This window comes from Drosophila busckii, chromosome 3R, assembly GCF_011750605.1.
Source record: "Drosophila busckii strain San Diego stock center, stock number 13000-0081.31 chromosome 3R, ASM1175060v1, whole genome shotgun sequence".
NCBI classification, from domain to species: Eukaryota; Metazoa; Arthropoda; class Insecta; order Diptera; family Drosophilidae; genus Drosophila; species Drosophila busckii.
In genome coordinates this window covers 4,964,110-4,991,993 of record NC_046607.1, presented here as the reverse complement: position 1 = coordinate 4,991,993, position 27,884 = coordinate 4,964,110, and the positions used below count along the sequence as shown (strand labels likewise).

The 27,884-nt window shown below is 39.3% G+C and overlaps 1 protein-coding gene across 3 annotated transcripts; it reads right to left on the bottom strand.

The window, feature by feature from the left end:
• Window positions 1-40: 40 nt before the first annotated feature.
• Window positions 41-24,824, bottom strand: LOC108603762 (aminopeptidase N). Of its 3 annotated transcripts, none has more exons than XM_017992842.2 (14): window positions 24,669-24,824; window positions 17,743-18,471; window positions 7,254-7,520; window positions 5,334-5,517; window positions 4,809-5,087; window positions 3,518-3,877; window positions 3,309-3,461; window positions 2,703-3,255; window positions 1,925-2,646; window positions 1,740-1,863; window positions 1,497-1,687; window positions 1,274-1,441; window positions 1,067-1,210; window positions 41-1,007 (listed from the first exon to the last, which is right to left on the bottom strand). In XM_017992842.2, the coding sequence occupies exons 2-14, from the start codon at window positions 17,765-17,767 to the stop codon at window positions 752-754; spliced, it is 3,426 nt and encodes a 1,141-aa protein (XP_017848331.1). In that variant the 5' UTR covers window positions 17,768-18,471; window positions 24,669-24,824; the 3' UTR covers window positions 41-751. The 3 variants fall into 3 exon arrangements, with proteins under 3 accessions (XP_017848331.1, XP_017848332.1, XP_017848333.1); XM_017992843.2 differs by lacking the exon at window positions 7,254-7,520 and adding an exon at window positions 17,213-17,248 and having other exon boundaries at window positions 42-1,007; XM_017992844.2 differs by lacking the exon at window positions 7,254-7,520 and having other exon boundaries at window positions 42-1,007.
• Between the last annotated feature and the right edge of the window lie 3,060 nt (window positions 24,825-27,884).

The window sequence follows — 27,884 nt, the reverse complement described above, 5'->3', positions numbered from 1 at the left end:
TCGATTATTTTTTATTATTTCATAGATCAAGTTGGTTTAAAACTTATTTACATGATTGTGCATTAAGCGAAATATTTAATTTTAAGATATTATATAAAATACACAATGGTTAGTTAACTTGTACATCAAAATGTTGATCTTTTTCTTATGATGGCTTGCTTTTGCAGTATTTTAAACCATGCATTAAGGACACTCAATTGTTTGCCTCAAGCGAGACCCTGTGACACATTATATATGAACTTAATAAATATTAGCAAAAATAGACATAATTCAGTGCTCCCTGGCGTTGTATTTATAGTGGTTTAAATTATATATTTTTGGTTTACTTAAGGCTAAATGGCTTATAAGTCAAGATCCAAGTAGTAAGTGTAAAGATTTTACGCAGCAGCATTAGACAGTGTGCTAAGAAATAAATGATATACTATGTATGTTGATGCTTTTCGTGTGATGATAGTAAGCTACAATTTTTGGTTAAAAAACTTTAGGAACGTTAGGAAAAAACAAAATAAATAACGGCACGAATGAAACAAATGAAGCATTTTTAAATAATTATAAGATATTTAGTACATACAATTGCAAAAAGTAAAATAACTATTACTTAGGCTATGTTGGCTAAACTTACACGTTTATATCACTTTTCGCAAACAATTCGTTTTTTAAAATTATATTGAGGCTGTTGCATAATAATATAGTCGCATTTTTGTGTTGATGTTTTGTTTTTGGTTAAAAAGCTGCAAAACTAAAATTATGCTTAGAAGATGTTGATCTGGAACTCGCTGACAATGGCCTCGAGAAAACCTTTGAGACTCTCATAGGAATGATTGCGCCAGTGTATGTTGTTATTGACCTGCACCATGGCCAAATCAATGGCCATCTCCACTTCATTTAGTCCCAATTTGCGACATTTGGCGGCCAGTGCCTGCAGCTGCTGCTTGTGATACTCCTTGTTCATATAGATGGTCAGCGACTTGATCATGTCGGATATGGTGGAGAAACCATCGCCATAGCTAATTAAAATATAAACAGTTAGTACAATTGGGGTTAACATGAAAGGCGCATCACTCACTAATCGACAATTTGTTTAATGTTGGTCTGCAGAAAATCAAAGGCAATCTCATAGCCAATGTCATTGGTAGCTACAGCGCTAAAGGCCAGACCGCCATCCTGCTTCAATATGCCCGATGTGGAGTTAATGGTCAAATCCAGATATCTACAAGAGCAGAACAGCAGCATTCAAATTCAATCTCATAAAATAAGCAAAGTAAACACGCACTTGGACAGTAGCCAGGGCTTAGTGGTGCAGCCAAGAGATGAGAGTATTTCTTCCTTTTCCGAAGCGCTATTGCTGCGTTTGTATTGCTTATAGGCAAAGTACCATTCCTGATAGGAGCCCTCCGCCAGCGCCGTGCAATATATAACTGACTTCAGATTGGGCTTAATGCTGCAAGCAAACAAAATTTAGCTAGAGCTATTTAACTTTCAGTCTGTTTACTTACGGATTCTTTTTGGGATCCTTCATCCATTCGCGGAACTTCATTTGTGCCACCTGCGTGCAGCGATCGTAGTTGAACTTGCAGGCTAAGCTGGCCACCAAAGCACGATGCTTCAGCTGCAGATGCGACTCATTGTCCGGCTCATTGAGTCCATAATGATTAAATGCAGGACGCACAATAAACTTCATGAATGCCTAAATGGTTGTAAATTGTAGTTGAGTTAAGTATAGATTATGTTAATCATACCCTGAAAGTCTCATAGGCTGGCTCGCGTTTTAGATTGTAGATGAGATAGTTGAGACCTGGCTTGGCCGCACTCCACAGCAGCTCATCGTCCACGGCTGTAAACAGCTCCATGAGGAAGGTCAAGCTGTTGTCATTAAGCAAAAGTTAATAATCGTTAGCGCTTGATTTAGAGCCGAAGCACTTACGGTATATCGTAGGTCAAGTACTCTGCCTGTGACAGATGCAGTGCATCATCCAAGAGCTGGGCGCGCGTTATGCGTGGCAAGCTGCTAAAGTTTTTCTTCAATGCCAGCCAGGAGTTGACATCGTAATTCACTCGATAATAACTTTGTCGATTCAAATTCAGATACACTACATTATCGGAATTGTTCGTGCTGGTGAAGACATCGTTGATGACCAGTTGTTGCTCATCTTGGCTCATCCAGTGTGTGGGTATATTGTCGCCCTTGCGGCGCTCATCGGTTTCAAAGTTGATGGGTATATACCAGCGACTGTGATCGGCTGGATTGCGACTGGGCAGCAGATAACGCTCCTGGCGCAGTATCAAATCCAAGCCATTGCGCTCTACATTGACCACCGGATAGCCAGCTTGGGTTATCCAGGAGTCCATGATTTGCTTGACATTCAGGTCCTTTGGCAGCGTGCCCTTCTCATGCCCATGGTGTGTGAGATAAGCCCACAGATCATCGCGATCCATGTTCCTATAGGCAAACGACATGAGCAGATCCTGCGTGGCTGCGCGAAAGGCGTCATTGCCCACAATGGAGTTCAACATGCGCAGCAGTATGGTGCCCTTGGAGTAGCTAATCGGATCGAATATGCGACGCACATCGTTAGTGGTCTTCACATCGAATGAAATAGGATGCGAGGTGTTGGTGGCATCATGTTGCATAGACTGCTTGAATTCCTGTAACAAGAGTTGACAATTAACTGAGTAAGTTTGACCATTGTTTAACTACTTACCATAATGGTAAAGGTATCCATTATTTGATATTCAGGATGTATGTGATTCAGCGCCAGGTAGCTCATGTAGCAGGCAAAGCCTTCCTTTAGCCAGAGATCATCCCACCACTTGGGCGTCACCAGATTGCCGAACCATTGATGCGCCAGCTCGTGCGCTATTATCTGCGCCACATACTGCATATGCTCCGATGAGGAAGCCAACTCCTGATCCTCTGGCACCAGCAGCGCAGAGTCGCGGAACGTAATTAGACCCCAATTCTCCATAGCGCCGAAGCCAAAGTCCGGCACGGACACAAGATCAATCTTGGGCAGCTGGTTCTTGATGCCAAAGTAATTCTCATAGTAAGGTAGAAACTGGCGCACCATATTATAAGCATAGCGCGTCATATCGATAAATGTGGGACGAGTCCAGATTTCCACGCGCGGCGTCAAGCTGCCGTCCAGGTCCGCAAAGCCCGAGCCAACCATGTTGGAGACAATAAACGCCAGCAGATAGGTAGGCATCTTGGGCGTGGTCTTAAAGTCATCGCGTATAAAGCCAGGACGATGAATGCTATGAAAGAAAGGAGTTAGGTGTGCTTTAATTTCCTGCTGGGCTGAGCTTACCTGCTGCGCTTTCTGGGCATGTTGGAGAGCGCCATTTTCTTTGAAGATTCACGCACAATGCTGACAGTAAAGTTGGCCTTCATGTCTGGACGATCGAAGCAGGGGAAAGCACGACGCGCATCAATAGGCGAGAACTGTGTGCTAATAACCCAACTGCAAGCAAATAAATTCGTTAATTGAATGACATACAAAATGCGTGTATATCTTACTCCAATTGCTTGGTATCCGGATTAATGTAGCTGGTCTTGTAGATGCCCTGCAGCGTATCTGTAATCTGGCTGACGAAGTCCAGGCTAAGCAGCACTCGCAGCTGCTGCTCCGCGGCCAGCTTCTTGTCCAACTTGATTACAAACGTTGCATTGTCCTCGCCGTAGTCGCTGTCAAAGTCCAGCTCGACCTCCTCGCTGTCATTGAGCAGGGGCAAGCGTATGATGCGCACATTGGCGATGCTGACATTGTGCACATCCAGCACAATGGGCTGCCAAGTGGTCACCTTGGCGTCACGTTCGATCTCAATAAAAATGCTGCCGTTGCTGGCAGACGCTGCAACATTTGGCTCAATGACAATTCTGCACAAAGGTTGAGTGAGAGGTGAGAGATAAATTGGGAATTAGTGCGAATAGTAGCTGCCAAAAGCGACAAATCTCTTCAATCAAATGTGCCAATCAATCAGCGATTGGAAAGCAAGTTCAACTGACAAGTGCTGCCGCCGCCGCCGTCGCTGCTGCTGCTGTTGCTGCTAAGATGCCACAGCAATGCATTTAAGCTGCCAATTGCGGCCACAAATGAATAAATAAATGCGCTCAAACATGCAACACAAACTGAGTTAGAGCCGCACAGCGTATACACTTGTGATTTGAAATTAAATAAATAAGCGCATTGCATTGCTACAATTGCCGAAGAATGCTGTTGAAGTCGGCGCCAATGCGGCGTTGGGTTTAGAATGTGTTGTGTGTGTGTTGCTGTTGCTGCCACAACCAGGAAGCATGCTCAATGCAATTTGCCCCTTGCGGACAGACATTTGCTTTGATCAGCAGCTGCAAAATCCGTTGGCCAGCGAGTGCACCAATAACATCGATAGCCAGCTACAATATCTCCTCAGCTCTGTGTCAATTAAATGCAAGCATGTGGCAAGCAGCTACTGAGCTATCCATCTATGCATCTAACGCGCATCTGTCGCGCATTATGTCGTGCTGACAACTTGCTGCCTTCAGATCTTTGCCGCTCTGTGGAGTCTTGGGCGCTCCTGCAGCGCTCAACAAGTTGTTTACAGATCCTTGACACACACGCTTTTTACTGTTAGGCACAGCCATTAGCTAATAGCTTCACTTTGTTTGCTACTCTATATGCGGAAATCCCAGCCATAATTGCTGCCTGGCTGGAGCAATTGAAATGCGAGCATGCAAAGCAATTTAAGCTGAAGCAGCGCGTGTTGAGCGTAACTGCGGCGTTTATTCAATTGTGGTTAAAGTGCAAATTTAAGCGGCACCCCCTACTTACGTATAGTGAGCTGGACGCCAGCCCTCGTAAAGCTGCAGCGTGCGTTCCACGTTCTTGGTGCTGTTTTCAATGGGCAGCAGCTCATTCTTGGGAATTTCGCCAATGGGCGGCACAGTCACTGGGACTACAGGCGCTTCAGTTGCCGGTGGTTTTATCCAGTCGGGTATATTAAACTTGGCATGTTGAACTGGCGCTTCAAGCTCTTTGTCTTTGGCACTGACATTAGCTGCTGGCTCCTGGACACTTAAGCTGGCCTGATCGTGGGACTGCGCTTGGGCGCTGTAAATGAAGCAAAGAGTTTAGCTACAGTTTAAAGGGGTCACGCCTTGGCAAACAGCTGGCGCACCTCGTGCTACGTCAGAGCCAAAGAAAACGCATAAATTGCTTTCACTTTCGAGGCGTTGGCATGTGAAATGAGGTCACGTCAATTAGCTTGTTTGCCAAAACGTTTATGCAAATGCAAAAGTAAGAATCAAATTTTTAACCACACCCGCACTTAACGGCTTGCGGAATTGCTCAACTCACCTGGGACTAACATCTGCTATGGGTATAGCCTGTGAGGTCAGGAAGTAGGTAATCAGCACGGAGGATATCAAGGCTGCGGCTATGATAAGCGCAGTTAATATCAAACAAGTTTTGGAAACATATACCCCTGAGGGTGGTCCATTGAAAACATATTTCTGGCCATTTTTAGTCTTGAGCTGGCCGCCTGTCGAACGAATTTATCAACAAGAAATATATTAGTTTGTATAATTTACATAAAATTGATTTATAGCATAATTCAGTCTAAATTTAATCAAAGGAAATTAAATGTTAACAGGTCATTAAGCCAAGTGCTGACAGCGCCAGCAATATACCCGCTTAATTCCTAATCGAACCACATGTAGCCAAAGATCATTAAACTTGCCGCAGCGAGAAAACAAAAAAATTATTTCTTCTTATGGCAAAAACGTGAAAATTATTGAATGCCACATTTATAGAAAGCCAAGAGAGCGCTACTGTGCGTAAACAAATGTAGCCGCTACAGTGCCGCCTAAAGTTTTATGTATAAAGCACTATCAAACACTCAAATGAGCTAATCGAGCTATAATTGGAATAAATAGGACCAAGACCATAATGGACTTAGACCAAAACAAGCAGCTGAGCGACATATTTATTCATTTAAAGTAATATATGTTTATTTAATAATACATATTTAGACTCAATCTGCATATAAATTATGTCTCATAAGAAAATCTGTAGACTTTTTAATACTACTTAGCAAAAGACTATTTCAGTCAAATGATTTTTCCCTGTTTATTTATTTTGAGTCTCATTTGTGCAACTCAACCTTGAATACAACATCTTAGTTTTTTAATTAGACCATGCATGAAATAAAATTCACACCTTTTATTATTTACTTTTAAAGAAGAAGAATTAAAATTCAATTGGAATTTTTTCTGTGAAACTGAGAAATCATTTCTAATTTGCAAGCACACTATTTTTAGATTAAAGACATAACTTTTGAATGCCAGTGTAGGCAATACCAACTGCTCGCAGGCCTCCAAGCAAGATCGCGAGCAGAAGACGCACGTGCTGAGCATATTTAATAAACGATTTGCATTATACAAACAGTTTGCGTATGGGTCTTGGCTCTTTTATGACGTGTGTACATTGCAATTTAAAGAGAAAGACAGAGAGAGAGGGTGTGTGTGTGTGTGTGAGCGAAAGGCACACAAATATCAAATTAAAGTACAAGCATTTTATTTTAAAACTGATTGGTTTAATTACAAAGCCAAAAGCGGGTTAACAGCAGCAACTTTCTAACGTTGCCTCACCTGTTGTTAGCGCTGGGCCAGCTGCAGACGCACGCCCACTGGCTTTGATCTCTTGACCAGAGGTAAATGGAATTTATCTAGCAGACGCCACACACGTAACTGCAGCTGCCCAAAGTTCAGCAGCATGTTAAATGCATTAGGCCTGCTAAATCAGTTGTCAAGTACTATAACTCAGAACTATGTTATGCATCATATGTTGTAGAATTTTTTAGTTTAATATATTGTTTGTTTAGCTTTTGTGGTTAGGTGAGAAATGATTGAAAAAGTTTCATTAGGGCCTTTACTTTTTAATTTTGGGCATAGCAGCACACATGTTGCTCACAGCCTACGTGCAACACGCCCTCATTAACGGCAACAACAACAACAACAACACATTGCTTTGCTCATGCCCACATTTGTGCATTAATTAATATGCACAAGTCGCAGTTAAAACAGCATTAAGCAACAGTAAAAGCGTACAAATTAAGCCGTCTCGGCTCTGAATGAAGTGAAAATGTTTGTGTGGGCGTTTGGATCTAGACGCAAGTCGTGAGGCGCCTAAAAGTTCTCAAGCTGATAACTAATAATAAAAAAGAACAAAAACCTTTTAATGAAATGACAACAAGCTGGCTTGAAATTTGAAACATACCCAAAAATCTGTCCTTTGATATAAAATCGAAATGTAAGCGTTTTCTAATATTTCGCGTGCCGTTGAACTTGAAATTGCGCAAACTCATGACATATCCATGTAGGCTAGTATTAGCCCCTGTTGGCGAATCGCTGGCTGAGCTAGGCACTTGTGGAGTTGATGCTGTTGGTGATGTTGGTGAAGCGACTTCAATGGCACTAGTTGTTATTGTTGTTGGCGCATAGATTGATGAATTTTGCAGTTTAGGATTTGAGTACGATATAATGGCTGTAAATACAAAGCGCGCGAAAGAGGAAGAGAGAGAGAGGGAGAGAGAGAGAATGCAGAATTTTGAGCAAATGAATTAAAGCAAGATGAATGTTATAGCGTTTTAAATAAATTGTTGTTAAATTATTTGCGTGTGAAATGAAACGTAAGCAAATGTGTAAAATGTGCGTGAGCGTGTGTGTGTGTGAGAAATCGAATTGAGAGGCATTTAATCAAATTGACGCCAAATTGGAGCGCTCACTGGCACGTGTCGTAATGGGAGGTGTGCCACTGCCTATGCTGCTACAGTTGTTGTTGCTGTAGTTTGGCAGTCAAGCGCTCATGTAATTTACAACAGCAATTAAAGCATAGAATTCGCAATTTCAATTGCAATTGCTAGCGCCACCAAAAGGTTATAAAAAAATATACAGCCATAAAAGCTTTGGCTTTAAGTGTGCCAAATAAAACATAAAAATTATTATTCATAAGCTTAATTGCTGCTTAGGGAATTAAAAATGTACAATTTGAAATAAATATCAGCAAACTAAATCTTTTGCTCGCGCTCAGCAACAAACCTCTGCTCTGCTGATTTAGCTATAAAGCTTTAAAAATAGACGCTGTACTAGATCGTTTTCCAAGAGTGAGTTGGCCTGCTATCATTATGAAGCAGTCATGCGTTAAATGCGCCCTGAACGGGAAAGGCTTTGGTTTGCTTTACATGGTTAATGTAAATGAACTAGAGTTCAATAACAGCCAGGCCCGCGAACGCATAAAAACTAATGCTACGACTTTGAACTTGAGTGCTACAGAAAATAAATTAAAAATAAGCTTGCTCAGCGCGCTCGTAAAATTGTTTTGTAAACTGAATTACAAGCAGGCCATCAGCTAAAGCTTGTTTATCAAAGTTTTTTGCAAACAGTTAACGTTGCGTATGCGTAACTTTTTGCTGATTAGCTGTCGCATAGATAAGAGTAGAAATACCACATGGAGAATGTTAAAAATAAAAATGCGGAAGCATAACAAGCATGCATCGCTTGCTGTTGATACCATTAGCTGCAACAATTAATATATTGTGAAAGAGCCCAAAAGCCTATGAGCTGCCTTATCGGCAGCTGTTTGACGTTAGTTGCAGTCACATTTACCTGCAGTTGGTTATGCTTTCTTTTTGAGCTGCAGCTTTATCTTATCGCTGCCATCAAAATCACAACAAGACAGACAATCGCTTTTTGTTTGACTGCAAGTTTATTATTTGTTGTTAATTGTGCTTGTACTCAGAGCCCAAAATGTGGCCCATTAAACAACACCTCGACTGGGTACTGGGTCAGGCTGATAACCCATTTAGGCGTGCTTATTGGAAAAATTCAAGAGCTTACAGAAATTGTTTCGACACACAAACACACACAGAGTTCTCTTGGATTGTTGTGCGTAGCTACAAGTGAATTTCCTTCATGCTGCTGCCTTGAGCGCAGATTTATGAGTCACAGCAATGCGGCAGATCTGATTAACTTTGCTTTATATACAGATAGTGTGTGTGCCACATGCTTGTCTTCTGTGCATTGCTTCCTTTTTGGTTTTGCTGCTCAGTGACCTAATTCTGTTTGAACATAAGCCTGACAATTTGCTGTTGCTTTTTGCATTAATTACCAGATGAGACTGATGTGACAAGGGCTCTAAAGAAGAGACCAACGCTAAGTAGGTCAGCTGTAATTTAAAGCGCTTTTGCGTCTTTGGTTCAACAAGCTAATTTATGTACTGCTTCAATATTAACAATATTTGTTTATAAATTGCACACGTTGTCAAAAAAAAGGAGAAATGTATACTCTGTTTATTGCTTGTTTTTTTGCCTGTCATTTACCCAGCTGAATTATTTATACACAAATAAAAAGCTAGAGTTGAGTGAACTTTGCTAAACGTGCCTCCCAGTTGGCATAGCTAAAGTTTTAGTTGGTTTGCGGTATTCTTGTTACTTTGTTTTATTACCTTTATTGTTTTGCATGCCTCTAATGAAGCGTTCAGCGCTGCAATTACCCACTAAGTTCTGCGGAAATGTCAGACGTTTAATGCATAGTTTGTTTGGCATTAGAGAAAGCATTAGGTCGCAACGAATGTTGCATGCGTTTCAATCATAAACAATTCATTTGCTGTCCCCATCAAAAAGCAAAAATACTTCTAAGCCAAACAAACTTTCAAGTTTTTCTTGTAGTAGATATTGTGGTCATGTTGTTGTTTGCTTTGACGCCCAAAAAAAAAAACTGATATGTTTTGTTTATTTTCAGATCTTCAAAACAGTCGGAGCGGCTTCAAACAAAAAGCGCTTTTCAGCAGAATTTGAAATGAAAGTGTTGCATTAGCATAAAATTGCCTCGAAATTCGTTTAATTATTGTACAAGTTATGTTAATCAACATGCTGCTCTAGTAAGCTCAAGAGAGTTACATATCTTTGAAACAATGCCAGCTTATTATACGCTTCACTCCTGGGGGTCACATATCCGGTGGCAAGCAGACAAACAGACAGACAGACAGATGGATGTGTAAACCAGTTGCAGTGCTCAACGGTAGCTGCGATGCTGTTGTCGAGATTTATATAATGCTGCATATGCATATATAATTATAATTATGTATGCCAACGCACAACACACATGTTGTCACCATGTGTAGCTGGAGTTAGCTCTGGAGCTGGGAATCAGCGTGAAAAGCAAACAGAACTTCACCTTGGATTCGCTTGAGAGTTGGTCGCTTGACAGACAGTCAGCATTTTCAGATAATTAAGCGCGGCAAGCAAGCGTTGAGAAACTTAAATGCTGCTGTCAACTGCTGTCTACACCTGCAGCCAGTTCAGACAAGTGGGCGTGACAGACAGCGACTGCCTCTTTGCTGTCTAGTTATTGTACTTAGCGCATGATCTATTTAGTAAAAATATCAAATGCGGCTACACTTTTGTCGTTCACTGGCTAATTTGCAAATTAAATTAGCGCTCATTCTCATTCGAAATGACGCCATGACGCTATGACGCCACCCAAAATGCACACGGCTAACAAACAAAAAACACAATCTGTGTAAAATACAAGCGCCAGTTACTTAAAAACCTCAGTGAACCCCAAACCAGAGCCGACAGGCCAATTTACATTAGCGGCTGCATGGCGTGCTAACCCGTCTCAGACAAAAAACAAAAGTATTTGCTTCTTTTTTGCATGTCAAACGTAAAGTTGTTGCTGAAAAAAAAACTGTCATAAAAAGCGGCAGCGGTACATAAAAAAGTTTGACATTTGCTTGGCATCACATTTGCTACCTGTGCACGCATTAGAAGGGGCTTGATCTCAGGTTGAATAAACTCATGCGGCGTATGCGCAATTTTTGTAGAAAACTGCCAGCAATTTCGTTTACAAAACTGTTAGCAATGCTTTTTAGCTAATTATTATGTTTATCAAAAGCTGCGACATGCAAGCCGCTGCTTAATTGACAAAGTGCTTAACAATTTGTCGCCCCTTTAGTGCGCATGCAACATAAGCAAAAACTCAAGCACTCATTGAAAACAAATATGATCAATGAGTGTCACTCGCTTATTTATTCTTTTTGCATAAACTAGCAATTTTTAAATGCTTATTGTGAATTTGCTTTTAACAATTTATAGCTCAACATTTTAACATGCCAAAGTTTATTGTCCATTTCAATTTATGACTGAGTTCTCTGAAAAAAATGCCCTTGATGCGCCTGTTGTGGCAACAAATTATGAGCAGAACTTGACATGAAAACTATGCTTATAATTATGAGCATAAACTATATTTTAATGTAATTAAATATATGTTATTATGCTGTCCTTCGTGCGCATTAAGTTGTCACCAAATGGGTGATTATTATTCGTGTGCTCACAAACTGTGCGCAAAAGCCTAAGCATATTATAAAAACAAAAGCATTAAATAAAGAACAAAGTGTATGCAAATTTATTATTTACTTGATAAACTTGACATTCAGCTGCGGATTGTGTTATTTGCATATATTTAGAACTCTGGCTAATATCTTATATTAGCTAATGGGCGTTTAAACAAACCTAATCTAAAGCAGAGCACAGTGGACCTGAAGATCAATCCGTTGAAAACAACGAACACCTGTTTCACACTGAAGAGGTACATACCTAATACGCCTGAAATACAGCTAGAGGGAGTCACTCTGGAGCAGCCTTTGCAAGCAACATACCTTGGCATTACCCTGGATAAGCGCCTTACCTTTGGGCCACATCTCAAAGCCACGGCTAGAAAATGCTACATGAGGATCCAGCAAATGCGTTCGCTTCTAAATAGGAAGGGCACCTTGCCGCTTAGATGCAAAAGGGCGGCATATGCGCATTGCATCCTGCCAATCTGGCTGTACGGAATACAGATTTGGGGGATCGCAGCCAAATCCAATTATAAAAGGATCCAGGTGTTGCAGAACCGGACACTGAGGAGCATAACAGACTGTCCCTGGTATGTGCGCGGGACCACTCTCCATAAAGACCTAAAACTACATACTGTAGAAGAGCAAATTGGTAGGCACACAAGCCGATACAGTGAGAGACTCCTGAGACACCGCAACCTACTTGCTAGAAACTTACTTCCAGCTAGACCTCTGAGACGACTCAAACGGCAAGGCTTTGCCAAAACCATTAGGTGCCAATAAAGATGACATATCCATAATGTAATCCTCATATTGTATTGAGGTTTGGTCACCAAATGGGTGATTATTATTCGTGTGCTCACAAACTGTGCGCAAAAGCCTAAGCATATTATAAAAACAAAAGCATTAAATAAAGAACAAAGTGTATGCAAATTTATTATTTACTTGATAAACTTGACATTCAGCTGCGGATTGTGTTATTTGCATATATTTAGAACTCTGGCTAATATCTTATATTAGCTAATGGGCGTTTAAACAAACCTAATCTAAAGCAGAGCACAGTGGACTTGAGCAAACTAGAATGCTCACTTTATGTTTATTCTAAAGACTTTCATAATAGAATACATTAAAAGAAATGTTTATAGTAAAAATAATCTCATCAAGGATAAAACAATTTTAAAACGATTAACAGTTTTAAATCAATTGATAAATTGTTATTAAATTTAAAAATATGCCAGTTATTAGATGCTTATGGCAAATTAATTAAAATATGCTAGCCCAGCTTATATGCTTAGCTGGTGTTCACTGTAGCTTTGGCTGCTCTTTCTATTTCATTTTTTGTTTTTATGATTTTTTGTCTAATCAGTTTTTGATTTGGCCGCTTGCCAATACAACTTCTGCTCTCATTTTCACTATGCGCTGGCACTGACATTGGCACGCTCTGCAAAAGGCAGTGTGAAAGTATTTAGATACTTTTGTTTTTTTTTTTTTTGATTTGTTATGCACGCGCAAAAATGTATTTATAGCATTGTTTTCAGAAATATGTTTAGGCCAACAAAATGCGACAATACATATAGACAGACAGGCATATAGCAATGGTAGAGAATACGCTGCTTAGTTAGGGGCATGATTACAAGTGCGTGGGTATTTGATCTGCACGCATGCCACATGCCTCACTGGCATTGAGCCGTGTGATTTATAGCCGCAATTTATCTGCTGGCAAGTCGAGTTTTGTGTGTCGCTTAATTTAAATTTAATGAAGTTTGTTTTCAGCATTAAAACCCCTACACCTGCGCCTTAAGCTTAAGATACACAGAGCTCGCTGGAGGGCTTGTCTGCTGTGCCAATTGGCGCCGCAGCCCACGCAGCAGCCTAAAAAGTGACGTATTCATTATGACTGTTGATTAATTGCGAACAGTTCTTTGTTTTTTTTTGCCAATTTAGAGCGCCAATTTAAAGTCAATTCCAGCTTCGAAGTATTTGTGCTTAGGCTTTAATTATGCATATCACATACATGAGCTTCAATGTCTGCAGATTGTTCCGCATTATGACAAATGTTTGCCACGTTTTGTTGTTAGCATTATGCAGCTCAGGTGCTGTCGGCTACTTGAAATTATCTATTAAATTGCAATCTAAGCGCTTTAAGCTTCTAATGCGTTTACGTGGTAAGACAGGAGTGTGGGTTAGCTGGCTTAGCTTAGCTTGCACCCGCGGCAAGTTGATAGCATCTTTGGCATTCATTCATGCTATTGACGTTGAGTTATACCACGACTTGGCTGCTGGCTCTGAAGCAGTTTTATTATCTAGCCATCGTTTTGGCCAATTTTGTACAATTTTGTAAAATTTTGCATAGCTGCTGCGGCTAAGTCTGAGGCGGCAAACAATTTTTGTTTACAACGAAAAACACTTAGCCCACTTGGCTTGTCATTAAAATAAATTATTTAATTTTATTATGCCAGATAAAGCTGCAAAATTACGCGTATAATATGCTAGAGATTTGACAAGCAGTTAGACTTTTAAAAACGATTTTCGCGTTTGCCAATGCTAAAGTTGGTTTATATAAATATACAAAAAATAAATGGGAAAATTATGGGCTGCAACCGATAGTGCGAGACTCTGTACGTGGTTGACAATTTTAATAGTCATTGCCGACGCGCTGCACATTATAGATTTTATTCGAGGCAACTGATAAACTGAAATACAGCTGCTGCATATAAAGCTCTGATTGCACTTAAAGTATAATCTACATACCATCTGGTATCTCTTGATGTGAATATCTAGTTGCTCAGATAATCAGAATATTTTTTATTATATATTTTAGCATTCTTTTGCATTGTTATAATATACCTTTGTTTTTATGATATGTACAGAGTCTAAAAGCTCTATAAAGTTATTGAAAATTGGCAACCGCGCTTGAGGCTGAGACTGATTGCTGCGCCTGCGCACAACAAACTGCCACTGACTTAATATTATTTGCATATATGCAGATTCAAATGTGCGATCATATAAAAAGAATTGTTGTTTATTTTTATTATCTTTAGCAAATCGCAGGGCGTAGCAGGCAGGCAAACAACATTAAATGTGTCAGCAACAATTGGCGCTGCAAATTGTTTTTAATTTGTGCACAAGAAACTTTTAGCGCTGACGTCATTATGGCCACTGATCTAATACTGGTTCGATCAGTCAGTTGCAGGCATTTTCCAGCGTCAAATGCAAATAAGCAGACAGTGCAGTGTTTGTTGGTGTCGGTGCCAATGAAAAATCGTTTTCGTGGCTAAGCAAACAACAACAAGAACGACGATTTAAATGCAAATCGCGTGTTGTTCTCTTAATGCACTTGATCAAAGGTTTTGAACTTGAACTGAAAATATGGTAAATGCAGCAATCAATAAACAATATTGACAGCAAGAAAGAAATGCCGTAAATAGGTGAAAATAGTCATGATGATGAAACGCGTAGAAAACAATGACATAAACATTTCAAATTTCAATTTAAGTGCTGTCAGTGCTGCAGCTTCCGCTTACAATTGAGAAGCTTTATATCAATAAATGTTACAATCAAATGACAGATTGACTGACTGACTGCAATGCAATGCAGCACTCGATGCATTTTTCATGTCAGGTAATTGAACACCTCAAACAAAATTGTGACGCCTTAAAAGAGTAATTCCAAAACACTTCAAATGCCTGTCAATTTACAAAATGAAATATAATTTGTGCCGAGAACTGGTTTGACAACGCATGCTTGAAATAGTTAATGTTTATAGTTAGCACATGTATTAATTAGAGCTTGATAGCTTAACTTATGACACTTAAGGTCTTCAAAGTGTTTAGTTTGGTTGAGTGCTGATCACTCAGTCACTAAATAACTTTATTATTAAATTTAAATTTTCACATAACAGCTAAGTGTTACAGAGTTTTGTGCTGTTGTTGTGGCCCAACTTTGTTCTTTATGTTTTACTTTAAATCACCTAAATTAGTCAACAAGTGCGCTTATCACTTTCCTCTGACTGAGGTGTTAAAATTCACGCCTTTTTGTCACATGTCTCCTGTGCTTATCATTGCCTAATTATGTATAATATATGACTATATAATTTATTTAAAATTCTAAGGTCAAGTTGAAGTCGAAACAGCTGCCAGCTGCTAACATAACAACTTATGCTAATAAATTTTCGCTAGGCTAGTTCACATTGATGCCTCATGCCTCATGTTGTCGTCATTGTTAATTTACATAAGCCCAAAGTCTATTGTAAGTTTTTGTTTACAGTTCAGAGCACTCAGCAAATGGCAGGGTCAATAAAATAAGAGATATAGTTTCCAGTTATAGTTTTTATAGTTGCTGATCATTATTTTTGGTTGCTATAAATTAACGCATATGTTCACATAAATTGCTTGTGGTGCTGCCTATTAAATTTCGATTTTGATTCATGCGCTCGATATGACTTTAATTTGTTGATTATAAACGCATTTGAAATTAACGTGTGCAGGGGCGTAGAAAAATTCTTTAAAATTATAATAAATACTTTCCACGGCGTAAAAAATATATTTTTAATATTCTGTTAATTGTTTTTGGCAACATTTGTAAAGAAAATTATATTTAATATTGTCCAGGCTGCCTCCTACTCCTATGAACGTGTGGGTGTTGCTTTTTGTATTAAACTTTATTACGCTTGTTTGCTATTGTTGGTTGTTGCAGCTGTGTTTATGTTGTACAAATATTTGAAGGTTATCAACGGATTCGCACGTTTATCTATCAAATATATATGGTAACATTTGTTTAGCTTTTGCGACGCGCCGCTAACTGTTGCAAGTTCAAGGTTTTGCTACAAAACCGCTTTTGTTAGCTGCGCAGCTGTGCGAAGCCCTAATGTGATCTGAAGCCAAAGCAACAACAGCGACAGCCCACATAATTTATTGTGGTTTATTTTTTGTGGAATGGAATTTCTCGGAATCAAATTCAGCGCCGGAGACAAGCGACCAAGCAGGAAGGTCTTAGCTTTAATGCGCTTCCAAGCACAACTGCAAAAAAATAAAAAAGTTTCGCTTTATTGTGTGGCATTTATGCCGAAATGTGATCAGCAAAACGATCCTTGTGCTGCTTGCTGACATCATCGCTGCCTTGCAACACACACACACACACAGGCGCTGTAGCATGCTGCAACTGCAAAGCCGTGCCTCAAAGTTTGCTGCAGCACTTGAGAATTTTTTGGCATTGCAGCGAAGCTTTCAATTGATGCCTCTGACTGACGCCAGCCAATGTCGTTCGTCTGGCTTATGACAGTTTCAAATATTGAAATGTATATTAATTGAAAATTTAAATGCTGTATAAGGTTGAGTAGCTTCCAACCAGTTGCCCTAAATGGTGTAAATTTGTGAGCATTTAGCGCTGAGAGCGCATGTGCTAATCTGCTTATGTAAATATAAAGCAAATATTGTTTACAAATGCGTCACAAGCCATAAAACAATAAACTTGTATCAAAGCAATACACACACTCATAGAAATCGCTCGTCGTTCTCATCGCTCGTTCATTCATTCACAGCCAATCAAAAGCCCAAGAAGCGCCAGAAACTGAACCACTTGTAAATGTGGGCGAGGCGCTGCTAATAACCGGCTTGTCTCTAGTTGATGATAGCAAACCAGTCTCTGATGTCTCTATGTCAACAACAACAATAAAAATAACAATAATAGCAGCAACAGCAGCAATTTGTGCTGATGCAGCGACATCATCGCTGTGCGGTAAATGAGTGCCTGCCACAAATTGATGCCACTTTGGGCGCTGGCGTTTGGTTTAATGACCCCCAATAACACATTGCTTAATATATATATCTATTTCAATTTACCTGGACTTTCCACGCCCATGATGGCATCGGAATCCTCTGTGCCGCATGAATAATAAATATAAATAAGTTTGTCAATTGCTTTTCAAATTTGCTAACCTGAGTCATGCACCGCACAGGTAACGTAATTGTCTATTTCGAAAAGAACTCAAATATTTGGCAAAATCAAAAGATACTATAGCTATGTTATGTGCTGTTGCATTCGCATTTGTGTTGACTAATGGCAAAAGTGGCAACTTGAATAATGCACAAACATTTGTTAGCATGCACATCAGCAGCGAAAAATAAGAATTCTCAAAGTCAAATTTATGTATAGTATGTGCATTTGTCAGCATTTCAATTTTGAATGAAATTTTTGCCATTTTTTACAAAAGTGAGGTGCAAGTGCTGTATATAAAATAAACTGCAACATGTTGCAAGTGTGCACTGACATAATGGCTATAAAATTAGAGTTGCGTTGTAATCAATCCAAAGTTGCATCGGCAAGTGCTTAAAGATAATTGCACTTCTATATATTTTAGTTTGTAGCTCACCTTCGTTTACGTAACCGCCTTCCATGGTGCCAAATGTGTACACCTCGTTGCGGCTGCGATTGGGCTTATACACCTTGGCCACGACCTACGTCTATGTGGGCTAACGCGTGCTGGAAGTAGTTGCTGTAGCTGGAGCTGGAGCTTCGGGCTGCCAGCTGAGCTGTGGGCTGTGGGGGCAATGCCAATGCACTCAGTTATTTATTTATTTTTGTGGCAAGTTGCGAGTTGCTGCTGCTGCTGCTGCTGCGGCTGTCGGCTGACCATTTATTAGATTGCTATTTGGAATTTCTTATATTTTTCGCGATTGCACAACGCGTTGCTCAGCAGCGTGTTCACTCCAAAGTATATTCTTGTGCAGCACTTGCTTGTGGCATGCAGCATGTATGGTAAGTTTGTAGCTATGTGTATGGCCTATTGGAGCATTATGTTTATTTTTATATGGCTAAATGGCTGGCATCTTGTTGTGGCGCGTCCCGCGTTGAGTGCAACCGTTGCTCCAATAAACAAAGAGGCGTGCACCGCTGCTGCTTTCGTCCCACTGTGCAGTGTGTGTGGAAAAATGTGTTGAGGCTGAAGAAATTCTTATCTAGCTCTTGTATCTTCAGCTCCTTTCTATGTCTCGCTGTATCTTAGTGTGTGTCTGTGTATGTGTGTGGCAAATTCTGTTGCATTTGCATGAGAGCCCGTGGCGCGGGTTTGGCGTTGCTAATACTCTACGGTGTTGTCTGCCTGCAAGCAAATAGAAGAAAATAAAAAAAAGAGTCAGCGCATAAATAAACACACAACAACAACAACACAGAACATTCAAAAAAAAATTGGCCTATGATAAATGCTGAACTCCAGTTTGACCTGCAAGTCTACTAAATCACATGCACTTGGAAACAGAGGGCGATAGACGGGCAGTTGTTGCAACCTCTGGAGATGAACTCGCACTGATTGCAGTGCCTTTCTCTCTGACTTGTGCTAATTTTGGCTGCAGCGGCGCCTTTGCGACAAACATACTACAGTGAGCCCTCACAATTAATATTCAAACTCAAAGTTAAAAGCATTTCAAGCGCGGGAAACACCTGCAGCATTAAATATTATATAATCTCTGAAATTGAACCACACGCCTTATAATCCGATCTTGTGATCATCAAATATGCAAATTTCTATTAGCGTGCTTGCACTGTACTCTCAGCTTTATACCTTGAGCTTGTACAATTTCAAGCTTGCTTGACTTTTAGAAATTTCCACTTATTGCTTATTTGTTTATTTCATTTCGATTTGTTGACAAATATTATGCAACGCACTTTCAATGTCAAGACGTCAATATTTACACCATTAATTTGAACAAAAGCTAATTAAATATGCAAACACGACGAGTGCAGAAAATTTGTTTGTTTTTAGCTCGAGACGAGAGCAAGTTCATTGCCTAGCTTTTAGCACATGATTATGCCGATTATGCCTCTGAATGTTACACCTACGTTGGAGTCACTAGCGAGCTTAAGAACCGCACATGAGCAGAGCTCGAACTGAACTGTTCTTGGTATTGGTATTGAAAGCGAAAGCCGGAAACACAAAGCGCGCCGGCAGCCGAAAATAAAAATTCAAATGTCTTTACCATAAAAAGCTTATAAAAATTAATATAGAATGGAAGCAAATTGATTGTGGAAAGGCCATGAAATGAAATGGGCCTTATGTTGACGACTCATCAATGGATTCATACTTGGCATTCGATTAAACGTCCAGAACTGTCTGCCGCCAAAAAATAAAAACACACAAACTTAGCTCGTAAACTCTTCAAATTGGGCAGTAGACAATTGTGTACAATTTGATGGAATGACAGTCAGTCAGTTCGGCAGGCAGGCAGGCGCAACGAATTTTAATTGATGCCACAGACTAGAAGACGTCACTACAACGCTAGAGTTAATGTCTTACGTTGCATAATTAAAGCGGCACTTGATTAATAATCATTGAACTCGACTGTGACCCGCAGCATAAGTAACGCCTTCTAATACTATTTGTTGTAACTGGGCTGGCTGGTTATTGTTGTTTAGCTATTATTGCATTTTTAATGAACATTTATTGAGTTAAATCTGTGGTTGGGGCTGCTACTCAGCCGCAGCCCTTTGCCTCAAATTTAACGCTTTGTTTGTGCGTAACAATAAAAAATTACATGCGTTGGACAATTTGATATTCAATTGATCTTCTATTTATGAGTGTAAATATTTAAATTTAAGCATATGCACAAGGGCCGGTAATGACGCTCTCAGGCTTAATTGAATTCCAGTGTCATCAATCAAAACAACAAATTGCCGAGAGAGCGAGAGAGAGTCAAGTTAACTATGCAATTGTCTTCATGAGTAAATTCTTTTACAATTTAATTTCACGGTCATAGTTTGAGGGAAAAACTTTAAGCAATTGCAAAAGTTTTTGGCTGCGCAGCAATTAACTCGCTGTCAGCTACCAATGCTGTAGCTTGTATTTTAGCACCGGCAATTAGCATTTTGTCGCGCCAGCTTTTACGTATACGTATGACGTATACGCCGCTTGAGCTGAAGTTCATTAAGCCATAACGTATATTAGATAATTTTCAATAAAATTGTCATCGCTCGTGCCAAAGAAAAAAAAAACAGCAACATACCGCAAACTATTAAAAATATATAACAAAACTAGGTCAGCCACAATGCTTGAGGTAGTCACACTCACACACACAGACATCAATCATAAATAAATTGAAAAGTTTCAAGAACCGCGCTACTATTACTTTTAAGCACTAGTAGCCACAATTACATTTGTTGCTTAAGTTGAGTGAACTCTTAAGAAATTCATTGAGTTTCCGTTTTGACGCCTGGCGTTGGCGGAAAAGGCTCAAAGCTCATAGAGAGATACGTGATGGAAATTGGCAAAATTGAATAAAGCTAATGCCGACAAAGCAAGTGCATATATATGTGTGAGTGTGTGTGTTGTTTGTGGCATGGCCATGAGGCACAAACATATTTTACTTTGACGTTATTGCTAAATAAAAAACATTTTTGTTTTCAACACCTACGCAAATTAGTGGTATAGAATGAAAATTCTATACCTATATTGTTTTTATAACAAATTATTTGCTCTGTTTATTTGTAAAAGAAATATTTTTACATTTCTGCGTTTTGCTCTTGATTTTGAATTTGATTGCTATTTCTGCTAAAAGTTTATTTAGTTTGTAGCTATTTTTATGTCTGATCTTATATGTGCCATGGCATGCCTTGCCGTTGGCAGTTGTACCTTGGCCCGTGTGTTTGATTTCATATCAAACTGCCCAAGACTTATCGCAAAGGTTGACCAAATGAAGCGTGCGCTCCAATTTAATATAAAATTAGGCAAGTCAATTAAGGCCGCCCAGAGAAGTAAAGACTCTGGCCGACAGGCGGCTTGTCTAGTGAGCCAGCTGACGTAATTTTGTGGTAGCCAAGGTTAGCAATAGTTGTAGCAATTGTCACTGCATGAGTTGCATTAGTTTTTGTTTACATTACGCTGAGCCAGTTTAATTTATAGCTTGTTAAAAATTAAAGCAAACAAACAATTGCGCGGCTTTTGTTGATAAGCCTTCTGCTAACTTTTTAGCAATTATATGCACAGCAGTATTTTTAATCTCTTAAGTGTGCAAACTAATAAATTGTCTTGTATGAAGCGATAGCAATAGCACTATTAACTTCTGCATTGCGTGACAAGCGGGCGGCTACACCTTTCAACTGCAACATCACCCTATGCAAGTGTTTCTTTATGGATCATACGCACAGCATATATACTATATATGTTTACGGCTTGACACGCATAAAAATTTAACGCCATTTCATGTGCCGCTGACCTTTTGAACTGCCGATGAAGTTTGCTGATATGACACACAAGCCGCAAGCTTAGGGTTGACTGACTGCAGTGTGGGGGAGCTCCAAGTCAAATTAGTTATGCCTGCTGCTAACAAAAATAAAATGTGAAAATATCAAACTGTCATATTCTCTGTTTGACAAACTGCTGGCTCATTGCTTTTGTAGCTATGCTATTCATTCATCTTCATTCATGGCCTTCATTTGCATGTTGTCCGCTGCGCTGTGTTTTGTCATCTGTCAAATGCATTGTTGACATTGCTGGAAGGGCTGCATGCCTGCCTGAGCGCTGATCTATCATAGACTAACAGCGAAACTATGAATGAAAGAGTCAAGTGATTGCCAAGTGATTTTTTGGCAACTTAAGCAATTTGCTATTTCGGTAGATGCGCCAATTGTAATTTAGCTAATTGCATTTGCATGCGCTTGCTTGCCGCTAAATGTTGCCAAGCAGACGTAGCTTATTGTTTTTATTACCGCTTGATATGCACTGAAAACTATTTTAATGACAAATTGTAACATTTCAAACAAAACAAGAACGTTTACAACTTGTTTGACCCTGAATCCCGGCACACTGAAAAAATAAATTTACTCTGCACGCTGTTGAAATGCAGATCTGTGTGTTTGTATTAAACATGTTTATAGGGTAATTTGCATGCGCACACTTTCCTCATTAAATGTAGGAAATAAAGGTGGGTGCGGGCGTATTCAGCATCGGTGCTTTGCCCTCGAAATAGTTTCTGCCGCTATATATAGTTAAGAATTGCGTATGCTTGGGCAAAATTTGAAAAGTATTGCATTCATTTTTCTTATCAAATGACTCATTAAACGCGCAACAGTTTTTGGCTCTCTAGTTCTCGCTCTCTCAGCTGGCTTCGTGTAAACAAACATAAGCGATAATGGTTCACAGCACAACAATGCGTTAGGCAATAAAATATACAAACACACACACACACATGCTCACAGATTTTAATTAAAAGCAACTGCTCAGCTCTTACCAAATATAGTCAAACATAGTTATTTAATATGCTCTCCTTTTAGGGTTTCCCTTATTAAAGCCACCACAGCGGGTTAGAGGATAAAGTTACTTCTACCCTTTCTGTGAGTGAGACAAAAGCTCGACGGGAAACCACAAAACGTTTGCAATTAACAACGCCACATTAGACAATTGTCAATTATAGTGTAATGCATAGCAGAGCAATAAATTTTATTTACTTTAAAATCACATGCCATAAAATCAAATGCAATTCATTCATTAACTACCACCAAAAAACCAATTAAACTTAAATAAATTTTAAACACGCGCCAAAGGCATAAAAAATCAACAATCACACACTCACAGCAGTTACAAGTAATCAATACTTTAAGTTGGGGTGGCTTTCGGCATATGTTGCTGGTAGGGCTAATGGGTACCCGCCAGCAACTCGATACGTTTTTTTTTTTGCCTATACCTTTGTGCTAAAAATTGCAGCCGCTGATGAGCTCACAGCCCAAAGCAAAATCAAACAGAGATAAGAGCGGGGCCTAGTTATTACAATGCCTCTAGCCCAAGCAGCTGATGCGTAAGTCGAAATAATTTCAATACACACACACACACACACACACACACACACACACTGCTGCATATTTGCTGTTGGCATGTATGCTTTGTGGCTTGAGCGCTTTGTTAGCTCGTATCTAAATAATTCTATCAAATTACAATGTTAGTTCCTGTGGCGCGTTCGCTGAAATCTGATAAGCGAGCCGACAAAATCGCTCTACTGTTAAATTAAGCGCTAGTGTTGTGGCTCTGGGTTTGCATAATTTGTAAAAATAGTTTATAGATTGTCGCCTGAATGCGCAACGAGCAGCGTTTAATTAAAAAGCAATAAGAGCGCAAATTGTTGTATATAGTTTACAATGTTATTAATATAAATTGCCTCACATATATTGTTAGTAATTTGTAGTCTATTTGTAGGCGCTAAGTCGCATTTTGCATGCAACTCAACGCGCTAGCAGAAACAAGTGCCAACGTCCCACTTTTGGACTGCAGTACATGGGTACTAAAATTGTAATTACGTATACGCCCATAGGCCCACGCGGCGTAACAAGTGGTCTCGCGAGAGAGCGCCGCGAGTGCCGTGGGCAATTGTTATTGGGGCTGCTGAACGCCCACACATGCCAGCAACCCACAGCGCACAGTCGGTTGCCGGCACAAACACAATAAACCTCTAACGATATGCACACGCATTGTGGTTGGGTTGCATTGAAAGCAAAAGTTGCTGGAAAATGTTGCTAAATCAATTGCAATGGCATTTTGTGTTGCTGCAACAAAACGGTTGCAAACAGCTGTTTGCCTGCTGTGCTGAAAGTTCAAGCACTGCGGCAGCAGCAGCAGCAGCAGCAGCATTCTATGTAAACTTCGTCCTTGGACTGTTCGTACTGCAGCAAAACGAGGAATTCTCCGGCAAAGTTGCAGCCTGCGAAGGACATTTGCTGCTAGCCGGGTGCACTGCGCACATGTGAAAATCAATAAATTGAACCGAAAAAAAAATAACTGAAACAGCAACAATTTGATTGCGAAATGTACACCACTTGTCTAAGCCATTTACATTTTCACTTTACAAAACACACGAAAACTTTGAAATCTTTTAAAACACTTTTCATCTTGCAACTGTTTTTTTCCCAGATGTGTGTGCATATTTGATTTTGTTATTGATTAAAGCGAAGAAGCAACAAAACAGAATAAAAACAATCAATGTAAATCAATTGAAACATATCAGTCTTGCTGTTGTTGTTGCTATTGCTCTAATCTGTCCCTCGTACGCAATGTTAAACAATCTATTCAGTTTGAATTCGATTTTTATTTATAAATTTCAAGAGCTGCCCGTTCACAATTTTTATGACTATTACCTGTTTAGCGTGTGAATGAAATTAAAAGCAAATATAAAATATTTTGTATATATTGTAAGTCGATCGGTAAACACACAATATTCTATACTAAACGCCCACTTTTTTGACAACGCCCACTGGCAAAACAAACGCACAAGCACAATAACTACAATATAAAAATCGTTAAAAATTTCGTATGCGTACTTAGGACTTGGTCTAGTGAGCGTTGAATAAAACAAAAACGCTGTTGGCCAACAAAATAGTTGTATTATTTTTGAGCCATAGAACTCGCCAGTGTATAACGATAGAGCGTAGAGAACAACAAGCGCGCACTCGAGACCGACAACCTACGCGATTCAGTTGCGTTAACAGACTGATTCCATGTGCTGTGAGAGAGCAGCAACGAAGGCAGCAGCGCACAAAAAGACCGACCGGACTGTAACCCGTAGTGGTTGGTGCAGAATAAAAAGTTTGTGGAGCAAAAGTTTACACTATTAGTAAATTATATATTACACGTTTTGTAGTTTTATTGAAGAAATAAATAAGTAAGACACTGAATTCACGGACATATTTATTGTGCATTTTTAGTTTAAATAAATAAAATATACTTTGGCTTTAGTGAGAACTGTTGTTGTATCAGATGATTGAGAATTGCAATAAAGCCTGTTGCGGCCCCCTTTTTCATAAGATATTGTTGCGTTAATTATGTTTCATGTTGAACATTCATGTTTCTGCTTGTGTGTGGAACTACAGGTGCTTCGAAGCGAACTGCAGGGTTGCGCAAGAGCAACTACATTGCCCACAAGAGCAGCAACAGAGAAACTTAAATGCCGGCAAAATATTCTCTCAAGCGTGAAGCAGTTGAATTGATAAGACACGTTATGATATTAAATAATAGTAGCAAGCAGCAGCAAGATAGCCAAAAATTATTAGCCAATGTTTGTAAAACAAATACGGTTGTTATGATTCTTAAAAGCCATGTTTGTAAAGTTTTAGAGCGCAAATTGAAATCAATGAAAAGCATGACAAAAATACAAGCCGCATGCAAATCATTTTCGTTGCGGCAGTGACAAAATTTAATAAAAAATAATTGCTAATGACTCTAAACGAATTTTTATGTGCAAAATTTGCTAATGACAATCTAAGCGTGACTCAAACAGCAAATAAATGAAAGTTCTGAGAATTGCTTGCGCGCTGAGCGAAGGACTATAAATAAAGATCAGCCAATAATTTCTAGCTCAAATAATTGTGAATCATGTATTTAGCACTTTTTAGCAAAATGGTCTAAAAATTTGCTTAAGCTGTTAATTTATTTAAAGCTCATAAGCTACTTTAAGTAATTAATAAGTCAAACGAACTAAGTCAGCTAGTTAATCATTCAAGGTTGTACAATTTATGTCTTTGTCGACCCAGTAAGCCTGATGGCAGTCAATGGAAATGCACATGCGAACCAATTAATTAATATAAATTATGAAATGGAAAGAAAAAACAACAACAGCACACAAAAAAACGGAAACACAAACGTTACCTGAGTTATGTGTTGCAAAAACGCAGTTCTATCGCCTTTGAAATGTCCTTGCAACTGATGATGGCGACGTAACTCATGCTCGTGCCGAACCCTAGGCCGACCTAAATACCAGGCAAGGCTTTCACATAGAGTGCCCGAAAATGCAAATACAGCTATGAATATTTTACAATGGTCATAGAATGTAGCCTAATTCACTTGCGCTAGTTTTAGGACCAACAGCGACCGGTTAGCCGTCGTATCCATGTGGGAGTGTGGCCTATTGATTTAATTTTTAGAGCCAACATTTTTGTGACGCAATTCCCATTGAGTTGAATGCGCCATGTCGTTGTGACGTTCAACAATCCTAAAGCGCCTTCAAGGGTTGTTTTTGTCATATTCGCGTCGCGTTTGCTGCTGCTGTTTGCTGGCAGTCTGCCCTAGACTCATAACCCGTGGAGCAGTCGGCGGCGCCACTATGACTACACATAATTTAATGGCATATTTGTTGTTATTTCCCATGCGAGCTGTTCGTAGCCAGCTTAGCTCGTAATTGATATAAATATTTTGGGCTAGCTACAGACCTGCTGATTGCATGAATTGCCAAGAAGTAAGCTGCAGTGGGGCAAGACATGACCTAGACACTTTGGTCTAGTTTGATGACTGTTTGGATAGTGATCAGTGGTACTGCGAAGGTCATTGCGACGTCTTGTACAAACACAAGTATCCCAACGGATTTGCATAGCAAACAAATTAAATATAATGACGAATAACGCTAAAAAGTTTTTGGTTACACATCTGTGGTGACACTGAGTCAGCTTGGTCAAATGCAAGATAAGTTTCCAAGATGATCTAAGCTCAGTTACTCAACAAAAAATAACGTATGATTAAACAGGCAAAATGGCAAACGATTTAAGGGTAAATAAGAGTTTTTACTCAACTAACTCAATTAGAATTTTAACAAAATCTTTCTAGTTTTAATTAACGTACCTTCCTGCCTTTCTCTTGTTATCATGTCATCTACATTTTAGCTTGAAATTCGCAAGTAAACAACTCTTTATGTGACCGACCCCGCGCTCTGCCAACTGAGTCAACAATGAGGCAACAAATGTACCCAACTCTATTTTCAGCACAAAACATGAAAAATCGTTTGTAGTAACAAGTGCGCTATGCACTTGAAGTGTCGACAAATTAGTTAACACTCTGACTGACTGTGTCTGCCTCCCCTTTCTGTCTCTTTTAGACGTTATTGACAACGACAATTGTTGGTCTCTGTTTGTCTGACACACTGCCTGATTGACTGACTAGGCAGAAAAGGTTCTTATACACTCTATCTAACTTAAAGTAGCTTACTTCACTTGTGAATGTATATAACCAAACCATGCACTTCCTCAATGCGTTTAAACAAACATCTTCACTGTGACTGCAAATTCCATTCTTAAGTGTATCACTGTAGTGTTCTTTGCAAAAGTGAGCGACTTGAGAAGCATTTCGTTTATGGTTATCAATAAATGTAGAGCTCTTAATTAATATCAATAGCTTTGGTGTGAAGATTGCTTTTTTATGAATCAAATGCTTCTGTCAATTTGCTTTGCAGTAAGCGTAAATTCTTATAATAATTGTGAGCATAAACAATTTAGTAGACAAAAGAAATTTTTGAAGGTTAACATGTAAATTTATTTATATATGGACACTCGCATATATGATTTGTCCAATAAATATTATCAGAATCAATTTTTTTTTTTTTTTCTATTCTTAATATATCAATTAATCGTATTAAGTGAAGCAGCAGCAGCCTCATCGTGTGTCCATTCACATACATTGTACTGAATTTTTAACCTAACAGCATAGTGATCAGAATCAATAACTATGAATGTATATTTAAAAAAGTTAGGAAATACACATATACATATACA